Below are 21062 nucleotides of genomic sequence, written 5' to 3'. Positions count from 1 at the left end.
TTGATTAAAAGCAAAGCAATACTGCCTTGTGTCTGCATTAATACAAGCTGCTGCTGATGTATTTACAAATGCAGAAATCACTGAAAAACTTATCTGCCTTCTAGGAACAGAAAAAAACATTCAAAAACCAGCTGATGAATTGGGTTTTAGTCTGGATTCAAAATTATCACCACATGAATGTAGCAAAGGTTAACTCCTGCTTGGCACAATTCTGTAGTGGTCTCACATATCCTAACAAAGAAATCTCTGCTTTGCTGCATTATGCAGGCCACTACAGGTACAACAACAAACAAATGCAAACGAGGAGGTGGAAGGAGCTTAAAAACAACTTCTTTTACTTAAAAGATCAGAATTCCTCTTCCTCCTCTCCTTAACCTCTGACAATGTAAAATAACAAATATTAGTAAGGACTGTCTTTTTCCCCAATCCATAAGGCATTTCTTATACACCTTCCCTTAAGTTTAATTTTTTAAACATCCAACACCACACATGCAGGGCTAGTTAACCACCTCATCCAACAAACAGTAAGGCACTGAACAACATTCATAAGGACTGAATCCAGAGGAGGCCATGGAGATACACCAAGGGCTGCTGGAGCACCTCTGCTCTGAAGACAGGCTGGGAGAGCTGGAGAGGGACTTTGGACAAGGACCTGAAATGACAGGACAAGGGGAAATGACTTCAAACTAACAGAGGGCACGGTTAGATGGAATACTGGGAAGAAATTCTTGGCTGTGAGGGTGGCAAGGCCCTGGCATGGGCTGCACAGAGAAGCTGGGGCTGCCTCAGGTTTGGAAGGATGGGGCTCCAAGGCCAGGCTGGATAGGGCCTGGAGCAACCTGATCTAGAGGGGATTTCCCTGCCCATGGCAGGAGGGTGGAATTGGATGATCTTTAAGGTCTGCTCTAGTCCAAACCATTCTATGAGTCCCTGTGACTTGTAGGATTCACACAAGTACTTCTTAACATCAAAATCAATTTTAAAAAGAGAAAAATGTAGGGAAAAGCTGCTTTGCTCATAAGAATTAAGAGGGCAGGAAAACAAGAGCAGACAGAGGTAACCATGTGCTGCCTTGATTCTCCTAAGAAACTGTTCAAATTTCAATTGTCACTATTAAAAGTCACCCATCTCCACACTAAGTTTCTACTGCAATAATTTTCAAAATAATTTTCAAAAGCAGCATTTTATTCAAGATTTTAGAGATCTGATTCAGGATATTACAGACCCAGCCATCCAAAAAAATGTGCCTATTCTAATTGGAGTGAAGAGATGTCCCAGATTTGTGTTCACATAGAACACCATGTATTCTCCACAGAACTTTGTGTAAATCATTAATGATGTTCTAGTGATAAAATATTAATTCTGATTTCTACACCAATATTTAGCTCCTATGCACAGCTTTGTTTTCCCAAGTGCTGCTCTCATGTTTGTTACTAACAACAATTACTCCACAGAAACAAGGTATAGGAGACAAGATCTATCATATTTTATGAACAGTTCAAGGCAGAAGAATTTAAAGAATTATCTGTACAAGAAATCTCAAGGAATAGGATAATACATTTACTTCAAGGCCAACTTCTCTACAGAAAACCACCTAATCATAGCAGTGGGTATTTTCTATTATACCTATATATTCCAACATCACAGAAAACCATAAATGGTAAAATAAGCTGCATTTAAAACAGTGGTTCTCAGAGCAAAAGGTAGATTTATTCTTTAAAAACCTGTATCAGCTTTCTAAGATAGTGTTTAAAGACTAAGTTTCCTTTAAAAACTAATACCAACAAAACCACAGCATTAGCTGTAGGTGAGGCATGACAAACTGAAGTTAATTTGTAACAAAATAGGCACAATTATTTTACACCCTAAGATGAGAAAAAATACTATTCAGCTCCTCCAGTTTCTACCTGTATTTCCTTCTCTGCAATGGTCTGAACTTACACTGGAAGGTAAATGAGTGAACCAGCAGTGAACAGCTCCAATCTGAGCCAACCAAACAGCTTCCAAGGATTCAATTCATCAACTGGACTGTTAGACTTAAAAATCATGACCTAAAATCATGTTAGGCAACAGAAAATCTTACTGACTTCCTAAAGGTAACAATTCCACAGCAAAATGTTCATTCATCAAATCTACCAGTAGAGATACATCATTTGTTAACTAACTAAAATACAAATCTGCAAAAGCTCAGTTACTTTCCTATAAAGTCTAGAAGAAGTATTAGGACTACTGAAGTTTTTCAATCAAGTAGGCTTTAAAAGAAACCATTTAGTTATCTTTCTATTACTGGGTAATTGCAGGTTACACCCAAGACTGAAATTAAGAGGTTTGCCACTCTATATGCCTGCTCTTAAGAAAAACAATGATATCCTGCATTTATGTGCAAAAAACAACTGTCCACTTCCTATCCTAACTCTTGCAGCAGTATTTCATGACTAATGGTATACAAGCATATACATGTACTTCCAGCCAGAAACCACAGAGTACCTGGGCTTAATTATCTTTTTTGGGGGGGAGTGCAGAACTGACTCCAATTCTAACCTCATCTGTTCATCATTTCTCACATTGTTTCCCCAGCCATATTCATCTTGTTTTAAGCTATGTGGAAGCTGTCTAACAGCTAGAATATGTTATTAAAGCTCAAAATAGCAGCCCCTTTAGTACATATTGTGCATAATATTCAAGTCTATGCCAAAATCCGCTGTATTTTGGACTTCCCTTAGTCCCCACTGCAGGCAACTGGTTCTTGATGTTGTAGCAGTACCTGTACCTACACAACAGGTGGACTCAACCCACTATTACACTATGCAAAGATCTTGCAATATTAAGGCAGTCAAAATCAATTTTGAATTATATTCAGCTATATGAGGAGTTTCTCTTGATAGCATCAAGAATTTCAAAAAAACATCTGCTCCACAAATGTGAAAACCTACAGAGAAAAATAGAACCAAAACTATTGTTTCAATCAAATTTGCAGAGCTGGTCACAAGCCAAGCTTTTTCACAAGGTTTTCAGAGAATGTCAAACACTGAAATATTAAGAATGTCAAACAGAAATATTAAGTTTTAGAAGTTTTAATAAAATGACATAGTTAATTGTTTTACAAGATCCTGGGTGACTTTGTCAGAGTAGAACAGAACACTGGCAGAGATTCAGATTACTAAGCACTGCAATAAAGAAAACGGGAAGCGTTGTTATAATGCCTGTTGCTATATAAACAACTATGGGGGATCACTGAAATAAGGCCTGCTGCTATATAAACAGTTGTGTGTGTTTATATCTTTTGGGAGCAATTATAAAATTTTTTGCTTGCCTTTGTTTTATTGAATCTGGCTAGTTGTTCTAGGTCTGAATGCCTAGGTGGGTTTACTGAAAAACCCTTAAGCTACAACATTACTGAAACATGTTGTGGTATCAACAGCTCTTTAGATAATGTACCTCCAAACTAAGCACCTAAAAATCATTTTCATTTTTGATACTTCAAAAGACTATTAGTAAGCATCGATTACAGTTTGGAAGTAAACATAACAAACGGGTTTTTAAAACTTTTTTAAGATTCTTGGGGAAGTAGGAGCTGAAAAAAGAAAAATAACCGCTGTGATTATAACAAGTCTTGAAGTTCTCAATCTTGCTTACAGAAGGAGCAAACAGAGGACTGCTACAGTAGTGACAGCCCTCATCCAAGCAAGAAGTGCTCAAATATAAGAGCTATTTCAATAGATATGACTTATCTTTATATGCCTGTGTCCATCTCCCAGAGTTACACCTGAAAAGCAGATGTTTACTTTGCAACTCATTCAAGAGAATTAAACTAACAAGAAAGCAAGTTACATCCATATCCTTGAGGACCCATGTCCTTCATTAATCCATTGAGCATACTCTTTCAAATTCCACAAGCCAACCCAGCGTGCCTAAAGCCTTCACTAAAATCATCTTAAAAGACTCCCACCACAATTTTGATATAGCAATAGCAAATAAGGAACACAAGCAGCAACCAAAGCATTAAGAGGAGATAACTGCATTTTATGCTACACCGTTGAAGGGTAATTACAATCAGTAATTTTAAAAGCATGCATAGTCTGAACTAACCTGATTTGTCCCACATTTACAAGGGAGATGCTGATTTCAATAAGATAATTTCCAGGTATCACAAAATCCTAGAATGGTTTGGGTTGGAAAGGACTTTAAGGTCATCCAGCCCTAGCCCCACCACCATGGGCCTAGATACCTTCCACCAGACCAGGTTGCTCCAAGACCTGTCCAGCCTGGCCTCGAGCACTTCCAGGGGTGGGGCAGCCACAGCTTCTGTGGACAACCTGTGCCAGAGTCTCACCATTCTCACAGCCAAGAATTTCTGCCCGATATCCCATCTAAACCTGCCCTCTGGCAGTGGGAAGACATTCTTCCTTGTCCTGTCATTCCAGTCCTTCCCCTGGTCTCTTGGAGCCCCTTTAGGCACTGGAAGGGGCTTTGAGATCCCCCTGGAGCCTTCTGTTCTCCAGGCTGAATCCCCAACTCTCCAGAGCAAAGGAGCTCCAGCCCTTGGAGCATCTCTGGGGCCTGCACAGAACTGTCTCTAACAGATCCGTGTCCTTTTGATGTTGAGGGCCCCTCACTGTCTCACTCTGACCTGTAACAGTGGTAACTAACACTGGAGATGCTACACAGTCCCTGGACCAAGACAGTCACTAGTACAGTTCAGAAATGTTCATTTCTACATAAGAGAAAAATGTCCCTCAGAGAGCTCTGGCTGATTCAGCTCTCACAAACTGCATCAAATTGAGATGGAAACTTTTTGTCACCACTGGTTCCTCCTGCCCCAAGAACAGCCTGTCTCCTTTCCTCTCCTCTCAGCCTGGAGAATTTTAATTCATTTTCATCTGAAAGGCAGGGGAAATTCATGCATGAAATCTACATACAGAAGTGATCAGGGAAACTATATTCTCATCTGATAACAGACCTACTTCCCTTTTACCTTCTTTGATTTGTCCTGGAATTACATTAAGCTGCTTCTTCCTCTTGCATTCACCAAAACACGAAGTTTGATCTTTATTCAAGGACAGCAGCAGCCTCAATTCTAAATGCACAGCAACTTTTACTATTCTACCAAACATTTATGAAGCAGTTTTCTTCTTATTCTTAAAATTTCAGCAATATTTACTATTGGATTTTGGTTTCACAGCAATAGTGTTTACTGGAGATAGACCTCAACAAAATAAGGAAACAAGAATATTTGTTTGAGTACACTGTAGAAATGAACATTTAGCTAAGCCAAAAAGCTGCATTTCCTCAAGAACTCTCTCACTAATATATATAAAACTCTCCTTGAGAGTAAACACAAGAGAAGTTTATTCTCCCTCCAGAGAGGTCTCAAACATTAACCTTCATGGTTTCAGTCTGGTGTCCAGTAAGGGGAACCATTGTCAAAGACAGGCTGGGAGCCACTCATATAAGTAAAGTATTCCTGTAAAACTTAGCAGTTATTGGGCTTGTTACAAAAACCAACATATATGGGCCCCCATGCCCATAAAGGTACACCTCATATGCCATGACTGTTTCATAAAAGAACATTTAAAAAGGCAATTTAGAAGATAGAGCAGTTACCAGCCTCCAAAAAGTTTCCCCCACTCCCCAGTGAAGCACTCAAATAACTAAAACCATGTTTACTGGAGTCTTGCTGCATTTATAGCTTGATGAGATGAAACTATAGAGCACATAACCTTTACAGATTCAGGTCAGAGCTTCTCAAAAGGCTTCAGTATCACTAATTGATGTTCACTGGAAATTGATGTTCACTGTTTATAGGAAATGGGTACACTTATTTCCTATTTCATGCTGAGCTTCTGTATTAAAAATCATTACATCAGGCACAGAACAAGAGGTTAGACATGCAAAAGTCAAAAGGGGAAAGATAAGTAATCTGTGCCTCCATCTTCAACATTAAATTTTCTGTGTGTGTTTAGCTCCTCAAACGTAATCTGTATACCTGAAGTTTGCTTTTTACCTACATATGAACCTATGGATACCAGAAGGGCAATATTCTCAGGGAATACCCAGGTATGTACAGGGAACTCTCCCACCCTGTCCTGGATGGAAACCAGAGAAAATGTAGGGTTAGGGTTATAGTGCTACACGCTCCTCCTCCACTTCTCTGTTACTTTCACATTGTAATAAATCCACTCCAAAACCAGGTAATTTTCACATATGACATCAGTCCAGCTCTACTATCTACCTTAATATGTTACAGGAAAGGAACCCACAGAATTATTTCAGTGGGCAAACAATGAGCTCCATTAGCTGTTGTAAAATCTTTCAGTTATTTGCTCTTTCATGTTGTGTTGGGAAAGCCCTTATTTAAAATAGGTGAAATTGAGTTCCTGGCTATTCATTCATCCAGGTTTGTGATCCCAGCTCTTTCAGGTAAAAAGGCTTTGGCTTCAAGAAAGCTTTACTCAAAGAGCAAGTGATTCAGCCCATGACACAGAGCTTAAATGGAAGAAGAATTTGGGGATTCTCTGCTCCCAGCCACATCTTGCATTTCAGTTGAACTGCTTTCCAGGTATCTATTACATTACTGTCAGTGAAAAAAAGAGACTGATTTCTAAAAAAAGATAGATTGTAAATCAAATGGAAAGCCCTCTTATTTGAGGAGTACAGAATGAACAGTTTAACCTATGAAAGCCTTGCTTCCTATCAGGATAACACCAGCATTCAGTGAACTCCACTTGGCAGTAAGGTACACCAACACAGGAAATGGTTTCCCATATGATGAATGATATTTCAAACTTAAAAGCTGAGGTCAGAGAAGACAGTTCAGCACTGGTCTTCCTGAAAACATCAATCTATATGTGTTAAACTGAAGCAGAGCTTGGTTTTTTCCTAATTACAGAATATTAACTCCATTAATTACACACAAGACCAGCAAAGAGAAATGCAATAACTGCTTCAGTATTTCCAGTCCCTTGAAAAACAAAACACTTTAAAGTTCTGGATTTCCAAACATTATGGACTGACCAAAAAGTGAATGAGCCCATACATATCAGAGCCTTTTATTCCATTTGTTGGAGAACAACTTGCTCTAAACTTCAACCCCAGTTTATAAAAAACATGAAAGGCATTTATGGATGATTAAGTACCTGACATACCAAAAGTATTCAAAATAGGTTTTATGCCCTGATGTGCCAAATCTTATGCACAGAAGTATGAGACAAACCCTGACCAAGGAGGACAAAACATACATATTAAACTATACAACAGAAGAACACAGGATGTGGGGGGAAATGTGAAAATAACAGAGGCTCAGGGAAAAAAAAAATCTGAACCCCACAAGGCAGATTGTCACTTGCTTACAAATAAGAGATAAGAAGAGTTTTTATGCATTAAAACAAGTGAAGTTTTAAGAAATTAGGTGCATTTTACCATAATTTCTTTTTCCAATTAAGAAATGGGCCACATGGCAGAAAGAGAGAAGGCTCTGAAGGAAGAAACAGGCCTACCAAGCAGGACCTGGAAATCCACAGATTGAACACTATATTTGAATGTCCAGCTTTGCCTCCAGTGCACACACCAACTTGTTAAGAAAAACTATACACTGCAGCTTTTTCCTACACCGATACATTGTGCCAGGGCTTGATAACAGATTTCCCACCTCCCTGTCTCTTTCAATTTTGTAACATGGAACTTTTATACACTACAAAGCAGATTCTGCTGAATCTGGCAGACAACATGTTTTTATGTCAGATTAACTATATCAGGAATCCATTTGCATTTTGTATACTCAACTTTGGTTCTATTTTAAAAACATACTTATTTTTTTAGGAATTCTGAAGAGCTAATGCACAGAGATGATGACAGCTACACAGTACAAAAGCTATGTAATACACAGAAAATGCCTGCAAGGCTGGTCCCACAAAATAATTTTGGAGAACTGACTCTAAGTACAGCTGGTGATGCCTCTCCTATTCATAGAAACCCATAACAGTTTGGGTTAGAAAGGACTTTTAAGCTCATCCAGTCCTACCCTCCCCCGCCATGGACCTAGATACCTTCCACTAGACCAGACTGCTCCAAGACCTGTCCAGCCTGGTCTCGAACACTTCCAGGGGTGGGGCAGCCACAGCTTCTCTGGGCAACCTGTGCCAGGGCCTCAGCACTCTCACAGCCAAGAATTTCTGCCCATTATCCCACCTAATCCTGCCTCTGGCAGTGGGAAGCCATTCTCCCTTGTCCTGTCACTCCAGGCTCTTCTCCAAAGTCCCTCTTCAGCTCTTGGAGCCCCTTCACGCATTGGAAGGGGCTCTGAGGTCTTCCTAAAGCCATCTCTTCTCCACTCTGAACAACCCAAGCTCTCCCAGCCTGTCCATATATGAGAAGTGCTTCATCCCTCCAGTCACCCAACCACACTGGTCATCCCACCACAGCTGCAGGAGCCTCCAGCACTGCCTGGGCTTAGGCTGCAGGTGCCAGGATCTGTATGGGTTGAACACCCAAGACCTGCTCCTTCATAGAGCAAGTTCATATTGGTATTTGCCTACAGACAAGGATAGGCAGGCTTTCAGCTGAATGAAAGCCAGGACTTCAGTTACAGCTAATCCAGCCTCATTTCAACCTATTTTTTCTTGGCATGGGTGATAGGAAAGGAAAAAAGAAAGCCTTTCCAAAAAGTTTGCAAAAAACATACATTTTTTTGAATTCCCCAATTCTAAATGATCTGGCTAAGTATCAGCTCACGGTTACCCTAGGAAAGTTTCAGGAATGAAACCTCTCCTAAGAGCTTTTGGCTCTACACAGCTGGAGAAGGTACTTTGTGGTGTTTCAGGTGCAGTACCTTCCTCTTAGTTTTGAAATGAAAGCCTGGCACTTAACAAGACAAGGACTAGGCTCTGGCTTCAACCTTTGCTCTTTCAAGAACACTTTTCCGTATGCAGCTGAACTGCCCTTGGACTCAGACAGTGCATTCTTTCTGAACTGTGTTTTATGATCTTAGTTTAGGGGCCTCATAAAAGATGCAGAGTGCAAGTCACAGTATCCTGCACTCAAAGGCCATAACCACTGCATGTACACCACTACTCACAGAATTCTTTAAAGACACTTGTGCTCCTTAGTGTTCATTGCCAAAACAAATTCTAGGCCTAACATTTCTGCTGTTCAACTTCCCATGGAAAAGCTTTTAGTTTGTGTTATAAAGCTGATTTTCTCTCATGTTTGATAGTCTAACAGAACCAGAAACTGAACCTCTTGCTTCATTTCATGTTTAACAGCCGAGTTTCACTTCAGCCTCTTACATATGGTAAGAATAATACTAATACGTAAGTATTCAACTTTAATTCCATGCAGGTATTACGAAGATGGCACTTTAACTACACCTACAATGTAACAAGAATTTTGGTTTTCTTCCACGGTTCTGTGAATGTTACTTTGTGCATTAGACAAGCAACTCACCCACAAAGCAGTATTCCCAGGAAAGCAGCACTGGCTGCTCAGCTTCTCAAGCAGATTACACAAAGCACGTAAATGCCACCTGCCACCATGTGGACACAGTGGCCATGGACACACAAGAGGAGGGCCAGACATTACTTACTTACCTGGATCTGTACTCTATTGGTGAGAAAAAGAACCTTGGGGGAGCTGACAAGAGAGTGTTTTGGTTTTTTTCATATCAAATAGCAAAGTTCATGTGTTGCTAATGACTGTCAGATGAAAGCAGAACCATTCTTTGGCCAGGGCTGAGCAAGTGATGCCACTGTGAACAGGAATATCAGCCTAACACAACACAATAATGGTCTGACAAAACAAGTGAGGATAAGGAAAGAAGCCTTCCTTGTGAAACAATCCTGAGCACAGCAGTCAGGCTGAACAGAAGGAAAAAAACCCTCATTTCATACAGTGTAACAAATTCCACAGGTTTCACTAAACTTGGAAGTGATGCCAGGAAGGTGATGCTCTGTCTGACACGATATGCAGAGACTCTGCTAACAAACACGACTATGAACTCTTCACATGGATAGACAGGGATAGGAAAAGGGGAAGAGATTTAAACTAAAAGAGGGCTGATTTGGATTAGATGCTAGAAATAAATTGTTTACTCAGAAGGTGGTGAGGCCCTGGCACAGGTTGTCCCATCCCTGGAAGTGTTCAAGGCCAGCCTGGAAAGGGCTTGGAGCAACCTGGTCGAGGGTTGGTGTAAGGAGGGTGTTGGTCTAGGGAAGGGGTCCCTGCCCATGAATAATGGTCTTCAAATTCCCTTCCAACTCAAACTGTTGTATGATGCTATGAACTGAGGTTAAATTAGACACATTCACTCCTTGGGTTGGCTGTAGGAAAACAAAGAGTTGTAAAATGGTCCAAATGATTTGACACCTGGTTTTACAAGTCTACTTTTCAAGAGCCAAATTATTTAGACAAGGACAGAACACCATCGCTCCTGAGGCCATGTCAAATAAAGCCAGATGGAGACAGTGACCAAGGTCACAGCAAAAGAATAAAAGAGGTCTCACAAGTCATACAGATGCCCTCTGGTTCTGTGGTAAAGCTGAGATAAGACTTAGAATAAGAAATCCAGAAGATTAAGAGGCAAATTCATTTGATGTCCTTCAGTGGCTGACTGAAATAGAAAATCGTTTGACACATGGAGTGTAAATAACTTCACTACCCCATGCAAGAAAATAGCTGCAGTAAACTCTCTTCTCACTAGTACCTAAAGAAACCAGCTTTACAGCTCTTTTGAAATTATGTCCTCTACAAGCAGTCTGGTAACTGGACAAGAAATAATGCCTGTCAAGTATCATGCAAAAGACAACCTCTTGAATACATAAAGAAATTGGAACTTTGATGAACAAGATAGACATGCTGTCCTCAATGACTACACATCATAAATGCATGCATTAGACATAATGACCAATACAGGACAGAAAGAATTTAATATGGAATCACAGGATTGTTTGAGTTGGAAGGGACCTTCAAGCTACAGGGTTTATGGGGCTAGTACTTGCTGAATGCTCTCAGCTGTCTAATGCTTTGGAGAGCTGTGCAATTCACTCCCATTTTAGCAACTCTATTGTACTTCACCTTTGATAATTATAATTTTTTTTGTAGGTATTATCAGACATAAGTGACTAATTTATCTTTGAAAAAAAACCTGCATTTCTATGCTAGTGAGAGTCAAACAGCTGAAATCTTAAATGGAAATTTACAGCCTTAGATAATGTTATCCAACTCAAAAAGATCCTCTGTGAACTTTGTCAGGGATGCAATTTTACAAACAGAAAATACGGGTATTGAAACAATTCGTGCTCACATACAGATGGAAGTTATTATGAACTCTGAGAATTAACACACATTGTTTCAACTTTGGAATGTAACAGCAAAGCAAGTTTCTCCAAAAAAAACTCTACCAAGCCAGCACTAGGCTGCTTCTAATTCCAGCAGAATTCTCCTGTGTGCAAGATGTGGTTTCCAGTGTTATTATCCTGCTGTTTCACAAAACAGTACCCCTTTATCTCTAGAAGAGTTTTTATGTCAGTAATTTTATATCAATCCCATCTCACTTCTGCCACACTCACATTTCTCCTTGCTGCCAGAATTCTAGGTAATTGTAAAAGGAAAAAAAAAATCTGGTAAATCAGGCGAGCTTATACAAATAATTTCAAAATATTTCTTGAAGTTGATTGAATTTTTCTGGGCTCTTTTTTGTCAAAACTTGCATGAATGATTCAAGTGAGGTAACAGAGACCCAGGCTCCTGTTTCCATGCTCCAGTGAAGTCACCACTATTCTTCCCAGAGCACAGAGGGAATTAAGCAACTGATTTACATTTATTCCTGACAAAGAGGACTGGTTCTCTGAATCAAGATAAACACCTTTGGGCGATGGTCTGGAGATAAGAGAGAGGCAGCTGCTCATTCTCTGTCCAAACTTAATTTTTCACACATTCACAAGAACTAAGTATATCTGAACACTTCTCTGAAAGCAGCCATAAGGTCTGCTAAAAGCTATGTAAATTCAACAGTTCCAGCATCCCAAGAAACATACAAGAACTCACACAATATCTTGGGTTTTTAGGTCAAGCCAGCCCCAGAGCACAGAGGTTTTATGATGCATTGCTGCACATTACCTACCTGCTCTGCTTTCACAGTGGATTTTCCCCTTGGCAGAACTATATAAAGCAGCAATATTTGACCAAGGACATGAAAACAAAGGTGACTACAACAGTTTATGTGGACATTATAACACTTTCATGATTAAATAAGTAGTAGAAGCACCCCCAGAAACTCCAATTTAGTAAATTTTTTTATTATGTTTTTATGTCCAACAGCATACAATCTCAAGCATTTACATGGGAATCACTAGTGTTTTACTAACCACTTTGAAGTTTGGCCACTGACTGGCTTGCACCAGCACCAATGACCTCAAGTAGAGCTGGAAACTCTTTTTATACCAATACATACTTAAAGCTTTCATTTACTTTTATAAGTTTAAACATATGCCAGTGATTTCAGAAATCAACTGCAAGGAACTGGAAGGCAACATGGGTGAGTGACCGTGCGTTAACCACCCAGAGTCCTTCAGAAACAGGACAAGAAAATCAGAATGAGAAGTAGGTATAAGAGTGGTAACATCTTAAAGGTGACAAGTCAAGGAGATAAACAGGAAAACAAGTGAAGTGGTGACAGTTTCTGTAAAAAAATACTACAGGCACAAGTGTCAAGTAACCCAAACTACACAAACAGGAAAGACAACCACTCTGGCCTCCATAAAGAATTCATCATTGCAATGAAAAAAATGACACAGCTTCTTGCTTGCATCACATAACTGAATGGCAAACTCCAAAATAAGGTAAAGACAAAGAAGGACTGAAAGGCAAAGCAAGCAGCATCACACTCACAAGTTACAGAATGAACTAGTAAGCAGAGATTAAGGAAAGCATTGTTTTGATAGTAATGAAGAGCAAAGCATTTGAGGGAAAGACTAATCCCTTTTTCTCACTAATCTTCCCTCTGGAGGTCAAGTGTGAACAGCTGGCTGCCATTACCAATACCACCAACAAGAAATTGTAGTCTAAGATACATTAACAGCCTGGCTAAGCCAATTTCCAAGATTAGTAGGACTCCATTAACTTTGTCTTAAGATATTTTAGCCTTTAAGTAATTTCAGAGGTTATTGTCCAAAATACACTAAGCATGGGCAAGTATGGAAAATGGTAAATGCAATCCAAACTTAAACAAAAAAAAAAAAAACAACACAAAGACTCAGAAGCTTTACTTCAATTTGGGATAAGGAATGGCAAAAAATTATGGAAGAGAAAACTGGAAAAACAAACAAGAATAGCAGAAACTAAGCATAAAATGGTCAGATTTTTCAAGAATAAAACTGCAAGACTAATGTAATTTCAAACAGGTTAGAAACAGAAATGTCATATTTCTCTTGGAATTTAAATGTAATATGCTCACAAGCATGCTGGGGAAATGGTATATTGATGAAGTACAAGTGAATACAGAGAAAGTACTCTTTGGGTGTAATAAAGAATGGCTCATGACTACAGCTGAAGTGCTGGCAAAATGGGACTCCACCTGGAATAACAGAACCTCAGTTCTATCCAATATTTTAATTAGGTAATCTGGATAGGACATAGGCTCAGATGCAGCCAGCATAAAGCTGAGACTGAGTTCTCAGCTTTTTTTTTTTTTTCTTTTTTTTTTTTGCCACCAAAGCATAAACATGATTAAGAACAAGCAAGTTCTTCTTTAAGAATACATTCAAGGTACAGCATATAAAATGTGAATTAAACAAATCACCTGCTGTGACAGCTGCAGCTGGTCTGAAGCTGCACAGATAAATTTGGCCATAACAGACCCCAACTTGACCAGCCTAGCTCGTTAAGGAGTAAAAGTAAACAAGTCCCCAGGAAAACAATGTTGGATTGGAACTCCAACAGGGGAGCCCAGCCAATCCCATTCAATCCTGAATGCAGACATCAGCTGCCCAGTGAGCTGGGTGGTGTTGAGACCTTGATCACTCAGGTGTTCAAGCATGGGAAATTTGAGCCCCCTATAAAAGGGGGTGTCCATCAATAAACATTGGGTGTTGTCACTTGAACTCGGTGTGTTCAGTCCTGTGCCTGTCTCCAGAACTGCAACAAACATAACAACCTGCACAAATTCAGAATGGAGTGTTGTGTTGCTGTGCAGGAGATACCTCGGGCTGTTGGTTGCACAGAATCATAAGATTTACTCTGCTAGGCTTTTAAGAGTAAAAATCTATTAGAACCCAATGAACTGGAAATAAAAGGACAAGACTTGGGAAGCATTTCTCCCATCCTACTCAATGTTTTGAAAGCAACAGTTGCTCACTGTATCCAGCTTTAGGCATTGCATTTCAAGAAAAATGTGGATTCAGGTGGGAGAATCTGAGACAGGAGAAGTGTTGAAAACTGGTTTTTCAATGCATAAAAGTTTGCAAAATGGAAGAGACTTAAATGGATCAGATTATTATAATATATAAACAAAGGCAAGCCAGGTTTGGAATCAATGTCAGAAATTAGCTGTCTTTAGTGGCCAAGACAGTCAAGCACTGGAACTAAGGAGCACTTATATCACAGGTTTTTCTTCACAGAACATCACCAGGGACAGCATAAAAGCAGCTGACTCTGTCCTAGGACTACATACCAATTGAAACAGCCAGGCCTCTTTAAGACCAGCTTTCTGAACATTCTCTGAATTCCAAACCAAATGTGTTAGCTGCAGGTATTGCTGCCATCTCAAATACAAGTATGCAAAGTCTCTTCCATTTTTCAGAGTAATAGATGTTGGGGTTTTTTTTAATACATTAAAAACAAGGAAGTAAGGTTGATTAGAGAACTTTTTAAATAAAAGTCACACATTTGCAATACTTCATATTTTACATGTATTGTGTTTTCTTATAAGGGTAGAATACTAGTTGAAGTAATAATACAGCAAAATTAAAGACACATGAGCAAGAATTACATGAATAGATCTTCAAGTACGACAATAAAAAAATCTGAGAATATTTACAGTTTTCAAAACAGTGTGAAGTCTATAGACTCATAGAATGTACCATTTGAAAAGATTCATTATTATCTGGCAAGTCCATCTCTAAGCGTCACAGAAGAAAATCTCAAACACAAAGCTGAAGATAAGTGAAAATTATGTTTTCAAGGATATTTTTCTTAGTTCATAGTTTTTTACCACAGAGAGCAGCATCACAGGACAGCACATGCACATTCACATCACACTGACAACCAAGCAGAGAATACATAGATAAATAATAATAAAAAGCAATCTCAAATATACCAACCTGTGCTATATTTTTGTTGAGAAGATAGACTCCATATTCAAATTGAAGCTTCTCCCCTCCTTTTGCATATAAAGGAAATCTGATGGGAAAAAAAAGGGGGGGGGGAAGTATTTAAGGTGAAATTATTCAGTATTCAGATGGTTATGTAAACTTCAAAAAGCCCCAGATTCCTTTTCTGAGAAGGTAAAAATTAAAAAAGCTTCCTTTGCTGACTTCTCCCAGGAACCCCTCCATAGGGGGTATTTAGTGACCCCCTGCAACTCCAGTCAATCAGCACTTAAAAACTGATGCCAAAAGTCAGCTACAGAATTCCATTTTTAAAGTATCTGAGGTTTTTAAAAGACACTTTATGATTCTCCCAGGGCTGCAACATCCCTCTCACCAACCAAAGTGTAATTTCAGAAGCACACAGCACAATTCCAGATCCCACATTATCCCTCTGCATTCACTCAGTCACACTTGGTTAGCTCATTTCCAAACAGAAGGAATATTTTAAAAAGTTATCTTTTGATCATTATCCTGTGATTGACAGAGCACAAAGCCCTTTACATAGAGAAGAAATTTGCAGGCTCACTTACCAGAACAACATACAGAACAGAAGTGATTCCTTTCAACAAACTTCACACATGCACCAAAGGCTTGAGTCACAGCATCATAGGTCACTATAGCCCTTGCAAACATTTTATTACTGATCTTTATTTTTCCTATGTAATAAATATTGCTCACCATTTTAAATGCAAATTTGCTATTACATTTATATACCCAAATGTATCAAATAGTTTGTAAGAACATAGCATAGCACTGCTGCATGAGACAGGAGAACTACAACATTAGTCCCTGAAATATTGAAACTCTTTGACAGTTTCTGCATTAAAGAATATCGTTTTATATGTCAGCTTAAAGAATCTCTGCTTAAGTGAAGCAGTTCTCAAACAGCTGTAACAGCTGTACACTGCACTTCTAAGGACTGTCTTTTGACTCCTCCTCAGCACCAGAGGTTATGAGGTCATCATGGTCAATTCAGAAATCTTAGCACAAACTAAAATTTATTTTTATGGGAACTACAGCATGAATCAAGTTTTTGCCTTTTCATGAACCATGTCCTGCAGCTCCTAATCAAGATGCTGAATGAAGTATCCACATAAGACCCAGCCTATAGCAGAAACTAAGGTTCTCAAATATAAGATAACAAATACAGGAGATCAGTATCTACTAGAAACAACACACACTGGAGAGGTGATTAGGCAAAGTGAATTTTATCATCCATCAGCCCCACAGTAGAGTACATTTGTAATTTTAAGAATTATACAGTGTCATTAAAGCTAAAGGTTAACAACTCATGATCACAGCAGATCAAACTGTCAGCTTCAGGTTTTCTGCTACTTTCAAACTTGCTAGGTCTCTTTAAGCTGAGGAACATTAAAATTTCTGTGAATACTATATATCTAGCTAACTTTGCTTAATAGATCTAGAAATTGAACTAGTTCCCCGTGCAAGAAAATGAAACTCCCAAATGCTACAAAAATTCTGCAACACATTATTCTACGTGCAAAATACAAAATACATTTCACTATCTCCAATTACACTACCCAAACAAAGGAAGAGTTCGATTTAAAGAATAACTTTACAATTAACAGTCTACAACTAACCCATTTTTTTACAATAAAAGCACCATTAGCAACAAAACCCACGATTCCCTAGAAAGCAGCATTTCATGAAGTCACTGGTAACAGGAACCATGCATTCTATTATTACACACAGAGCTCTTTGATCCATGCAGTATAGAAAGAGGGTAAAAACTGGTTTATGGTGCTCACTGACACCTCCCACACACAGATTCTTTTGAAAGGGAAAATCAGGCTATTCTGCTTATCACGTTGATCCTGCTTCTTTGCCAATATTCAGATTTCCATCCTCTAACTTCCACTAATTAATCTTGAAAGGCTTTAAACCACATACATCCTCAGGTCAGCTTTCACAACATAATCACTTAAAGTTTTGAAAACTGCCAGTGGATGTCTCTCCATATACACATTTATGACTCAAGAGAAAAATATTACTAGGTTTTATGCCTCTCTCTCTGTGTTTTATCTTCCTTGCCCATTAAGCCCGATCACAAGCAATAAACTCAAGGAACTCAATCATTTTATACAGTGCTTCAGTGAGTATAACTGAATCCAACTTGAACTGCTGCCTCCCTCTGTGAAATTCTTCTTGCCCACTCCACAGAAAAGCACTGACTGTAAGCTCAATCCCTCCCTTTGGCATGCTGCAAAAACCTGAGTCTGCTGTGTAAGGATTTAGTTATACTAAATACTTTTGAAAAACACTATTTTAGTGTTTTTATAATCACAAAATGCATAGTGAAATTCAAAACGGCATCTGCCTACCTATTCTACTCCAAAGTGCACCTTCCTTCTTTCCATTCTTGCTGATGTATTTGGGGAAAAAAACCACTAAGCTCCTTTAAAGCAAAACACAGATACTTACTCTGAGATAAAAAATTTGAACAAGTGTGGTATGTTTAGTGGAAAGAATCAAAAACCACAAGCTATAGGTACCCTTTCTACAATCAACAGAAAAGATTATCTGAGAGAAGTTATCAAGTGTTGGAAATTTGTTCTCAGTCCAGATCAGAGCTCAGAAGTTGAGCTCTGGTCCTCCTCAGAGTAGTAGTTACACACTCTAGGAAACCACGCATCTGCCATGTTAACAGTCAGGAATTATGAACAAAGCAGCTTCTGCTCAGGGAGGGTCAACATGTGCCTTTGTAAAAATATGTTGTCATTTACATACAGCTAGGGAATATGAAATTCAATAGCATGTAGACTTCTTAAAATACAGTGTTAATACACCCTGAGTTTACAGAAGATGGTCTGTTTCTGTATATAAAGAGACAGGCAATGCAGCAATAGTAGTTTTAATAGTGATTTGTAACAAAGATCCTGGTTTAGAGAAGATTATCTGAAGCAAGAAAAAATCCACCATGTTTAGTAACTTGTAACAGGTTTACTCCATTTGGAGCTGTTTCTGTATCTGGTATTCCCACTGCTTTCAAGACATGTCAGAAAAGGTAGGAGCCTGTACTGGGGAAAAGCAACAACAACTAGGAGTGATTAAGGGAATAATCAGCCAGCAGGCATGCATAAAGGTGGCTTTAGGATCTAAGAGAATTGCACCAAAGATGCTGAAATTAAACAAGCCCCACTGTGAATTCAGAAGGTGGAGAACTCTGGATCAGAGTGATCCAAACTGCACACTGGACCAATTTGAACCAGATGGTCAATATGTACTTTGAAATTTTAAGGTAACATAAAGAAGGTTCTTAATCTTAAAAGCTTACATTTGTTTTGGGAGTCTCATGTTTTGCTTATTTAATCCTACAGGACTGTGACAAACACTTAGTTTTTACTAATGTTTTCTGAGTCATGTTCTGTTTTATAGGGCTCACTGGGATACAAGTCAGATGACCAGTGTTGCCAACTGCACCATAATGCACATCAACAATTAACCACAAAACACATGCAGGACATTTTTAGGCACATAGCTCACATCCCCTTCCATGGCATATCACTTTGGACAAAACCTGTGTTTTTCTATGGTGATGCCACCACGACTGAACAGTCTCTCCCCCTGGCGAACCAACACTATTGTGTTCAAGACTCAAGCATTCCCAGTCGCACAGAAAAAGGGGTTTTGATTGTCATTTCTCACAGATGACCAAAAAAAATTTAAATAAAATAAACCCAAAATAATAGAAGCAGATAAAAGACACTTTTAATCATCTCTGAATAACTTCATTTTAGTGGAGCTTAAAATAGATATGACAATTCATATGCCCTAACCTTACCTCTCTCATCCTCACCCACTTGACTTTTCTCCCATCTCTCCTGCTTGGAGGGTTCCCAAGAATAAGCCCCTCCTCTCTACCTGCAATCTTAATTTCAGCAAGTCATTATCCACTGCTTTATTTCATTTCATTCCCTGTTAATTCCTGCCACACTCCCTAAGCAGACATCAGCTACTGGATAAAGAACTCTTCAGCTTAAAACTTGTTTTTCTATCAAAATCACCTAACACTCAAATATTTAAACCTACAGAGGATCTGCTGATATGCAATGAGTAAGGAAACAAGTGTGAGCAGGTCAAGGCTCAATAGAGTTGTGAAAAAGAAAAAGCAAGGCAGAAGTTACATGCTTGGCTTACAGTTACCCTGATGGTTCAACATCAAGTCAGACTTTTAAACAAAAAACAGGGCTGAAAGTCTACCTGTAATCCACACTGAAACTACAAAACCAGCACAGTACCATCAACAATAGAATTAAGTTTTGAGTGCAAGGACCTCACAACACTCCACAAATGCTAAGTTTTTAAAGAGTTAGTTTGAATATTTGCATTAAAAATATCATTCTGATAGGTATAAAGTTTAAATGTACCCAATTACACCATCAACAGGACTCTTGGGGAGCTGTAACTTTGCTTAGTCTAATTATACTTTATTCTACCATGGTACTTAATCAAGTAGAAAGCTCTGTAGACAAAAGAAACACATGTAACTCTAAGAAACTTAAAAGCAAAGTATAATAATAATAATAATAATCTCATTACAGTAAATCACATCAAGATTACAAAGACTAGACAGGATACTAAATCATCCACTCTGGTTTAAAAGTCTTTCTATTAAAAAAGATAAACCCAGTATATGTGTTTCCAGTCAATATGAAAAACCAATGGTGGCTGGTTGTCAGCATTTCCACTCCAGCTGACTCATGCACACGCAAACAGCTGAACAGAAATCTCAGTGTCAAATCAAGGCAAATTCCAATTTTCAGTTGAAGGAGGATTCCTGAGTATGTCTAAACACATTCATGGTCTGGTGGCAGTACAGGAGCAGCAGAGATGATTTCAGATGAACACTTTTGCCAGTTGTGCTTGTCTAGGGGCCTAAAGGCATTTCTGCTAGAAGTCAGCTCTGTAATTCTATGGGATCCCTGCAGGAATCTGATTCAGAGGCTGCAGCCCACCCATGAGGCCACCAGCCACTGCTCTGTGTTGCTGTTCATCCAGATACAAGGAGATCATCCTGTAATCACAAAGCTACAGGCACAAAGAAGCCTCATGTATCACCTCTAAGGCAAGTTCAAACCACCCTGTACACTCAGCTATCATAACAGTTTCCTCTCAAACATCATCCTTCCTAGGGGTAGGCAAGGATTTTTCATTTTCATATTTACAGTTTGAGGTGTGATGCCTGCAGTTCATATCCATAATCTATTCTGGTGGGGTTTTTTTCCTTATGAGGAGTATTATTGGCTTCTTAACAAAAGAAAGGGTTGCAACCCTTCTTTTACCAACTTTTAAAACCCCTGGCTTTGGTAAGAGCATAGGCAACAATTTGCTAATATAGTGTCTCCAATCAAAACTGCTCACTAATACTGATACATTTAAAAACCAGAAAACTGACTACAGAAAAAGAGATCTTTTAAAGTTGCCCACAGATATTACTCTGGAAAATCAGAGGCCTGTTTCAAAGCTACAACAATGACTGGACTACTCGTGGTGTTTTAAGCATTAGACCATTCTTACAACTCAAATAAATTGTGCTAAGTGTTCTACTCTAATAACAAAAATCTCTACACTGTCCTACTTTTTCCAGCTGACCCTCAACAAGTTCTCATCAGCCATCATGATCTCATTTAATTTCATATATTTCATATAAATAGTTACTTTGGTGCTTGATGAACACTCAAG

General features: G+C 38.9%; 1 protein-coding gene across 2 annotated transcripts in view; it reads right to left on the bottom strand.

Moving 5' to 3' along the window:
• The window catches only part of UVRAG (UV radiation resistance associated), an 86858-nt gene that overhangs the window by 14950 nt on the left and 50846 nt on the right, over positions 1–21062 (bottom strand). Inside the window, exons 13-14 of one of the 2 annotated variants that reach the window (XM_059466037.1) lie at positions 15312–15390; positions 103–652 (exon numbers count right to left, since the gene is read on the bottom strand). In XM_059466037.1, coding sequence (XP_059322020.1) covers positions 470–652; positions 15312–15390 — 262 coding nt within the window. In that variant the 3' untranslated portion in view covers positions 103–469. Of the gene's footprint in view, positions 1–102; positions 653–15311; positions 15391–21062 lie in introns of those variants that run through there. The other variant, XM_059466036.1, reaches the window with a different exon arrangement.

Source organism: Ammospiza nelsoni, chromosome 2 (genome assembly GCF_027579445.1).
Source record: "Ammospiza nelsoni isolate bAmmNel1 chromosome 2, bAmmNel1.pri, whole genome shotgun sequence".
Classification (NCBI taxonomy): domain Eukaryota; kingdom Metazoa; phylum Chordata; class Aves; order Passeriformes; family Passerellidae; genus Ammospiza; species Ammospiza nelsoni.
The sequence above is the reverse complement of the archived record's forward strand: the minus strand, read 5'-3'. Positions and strand labels throughout refer to the sequence as shown.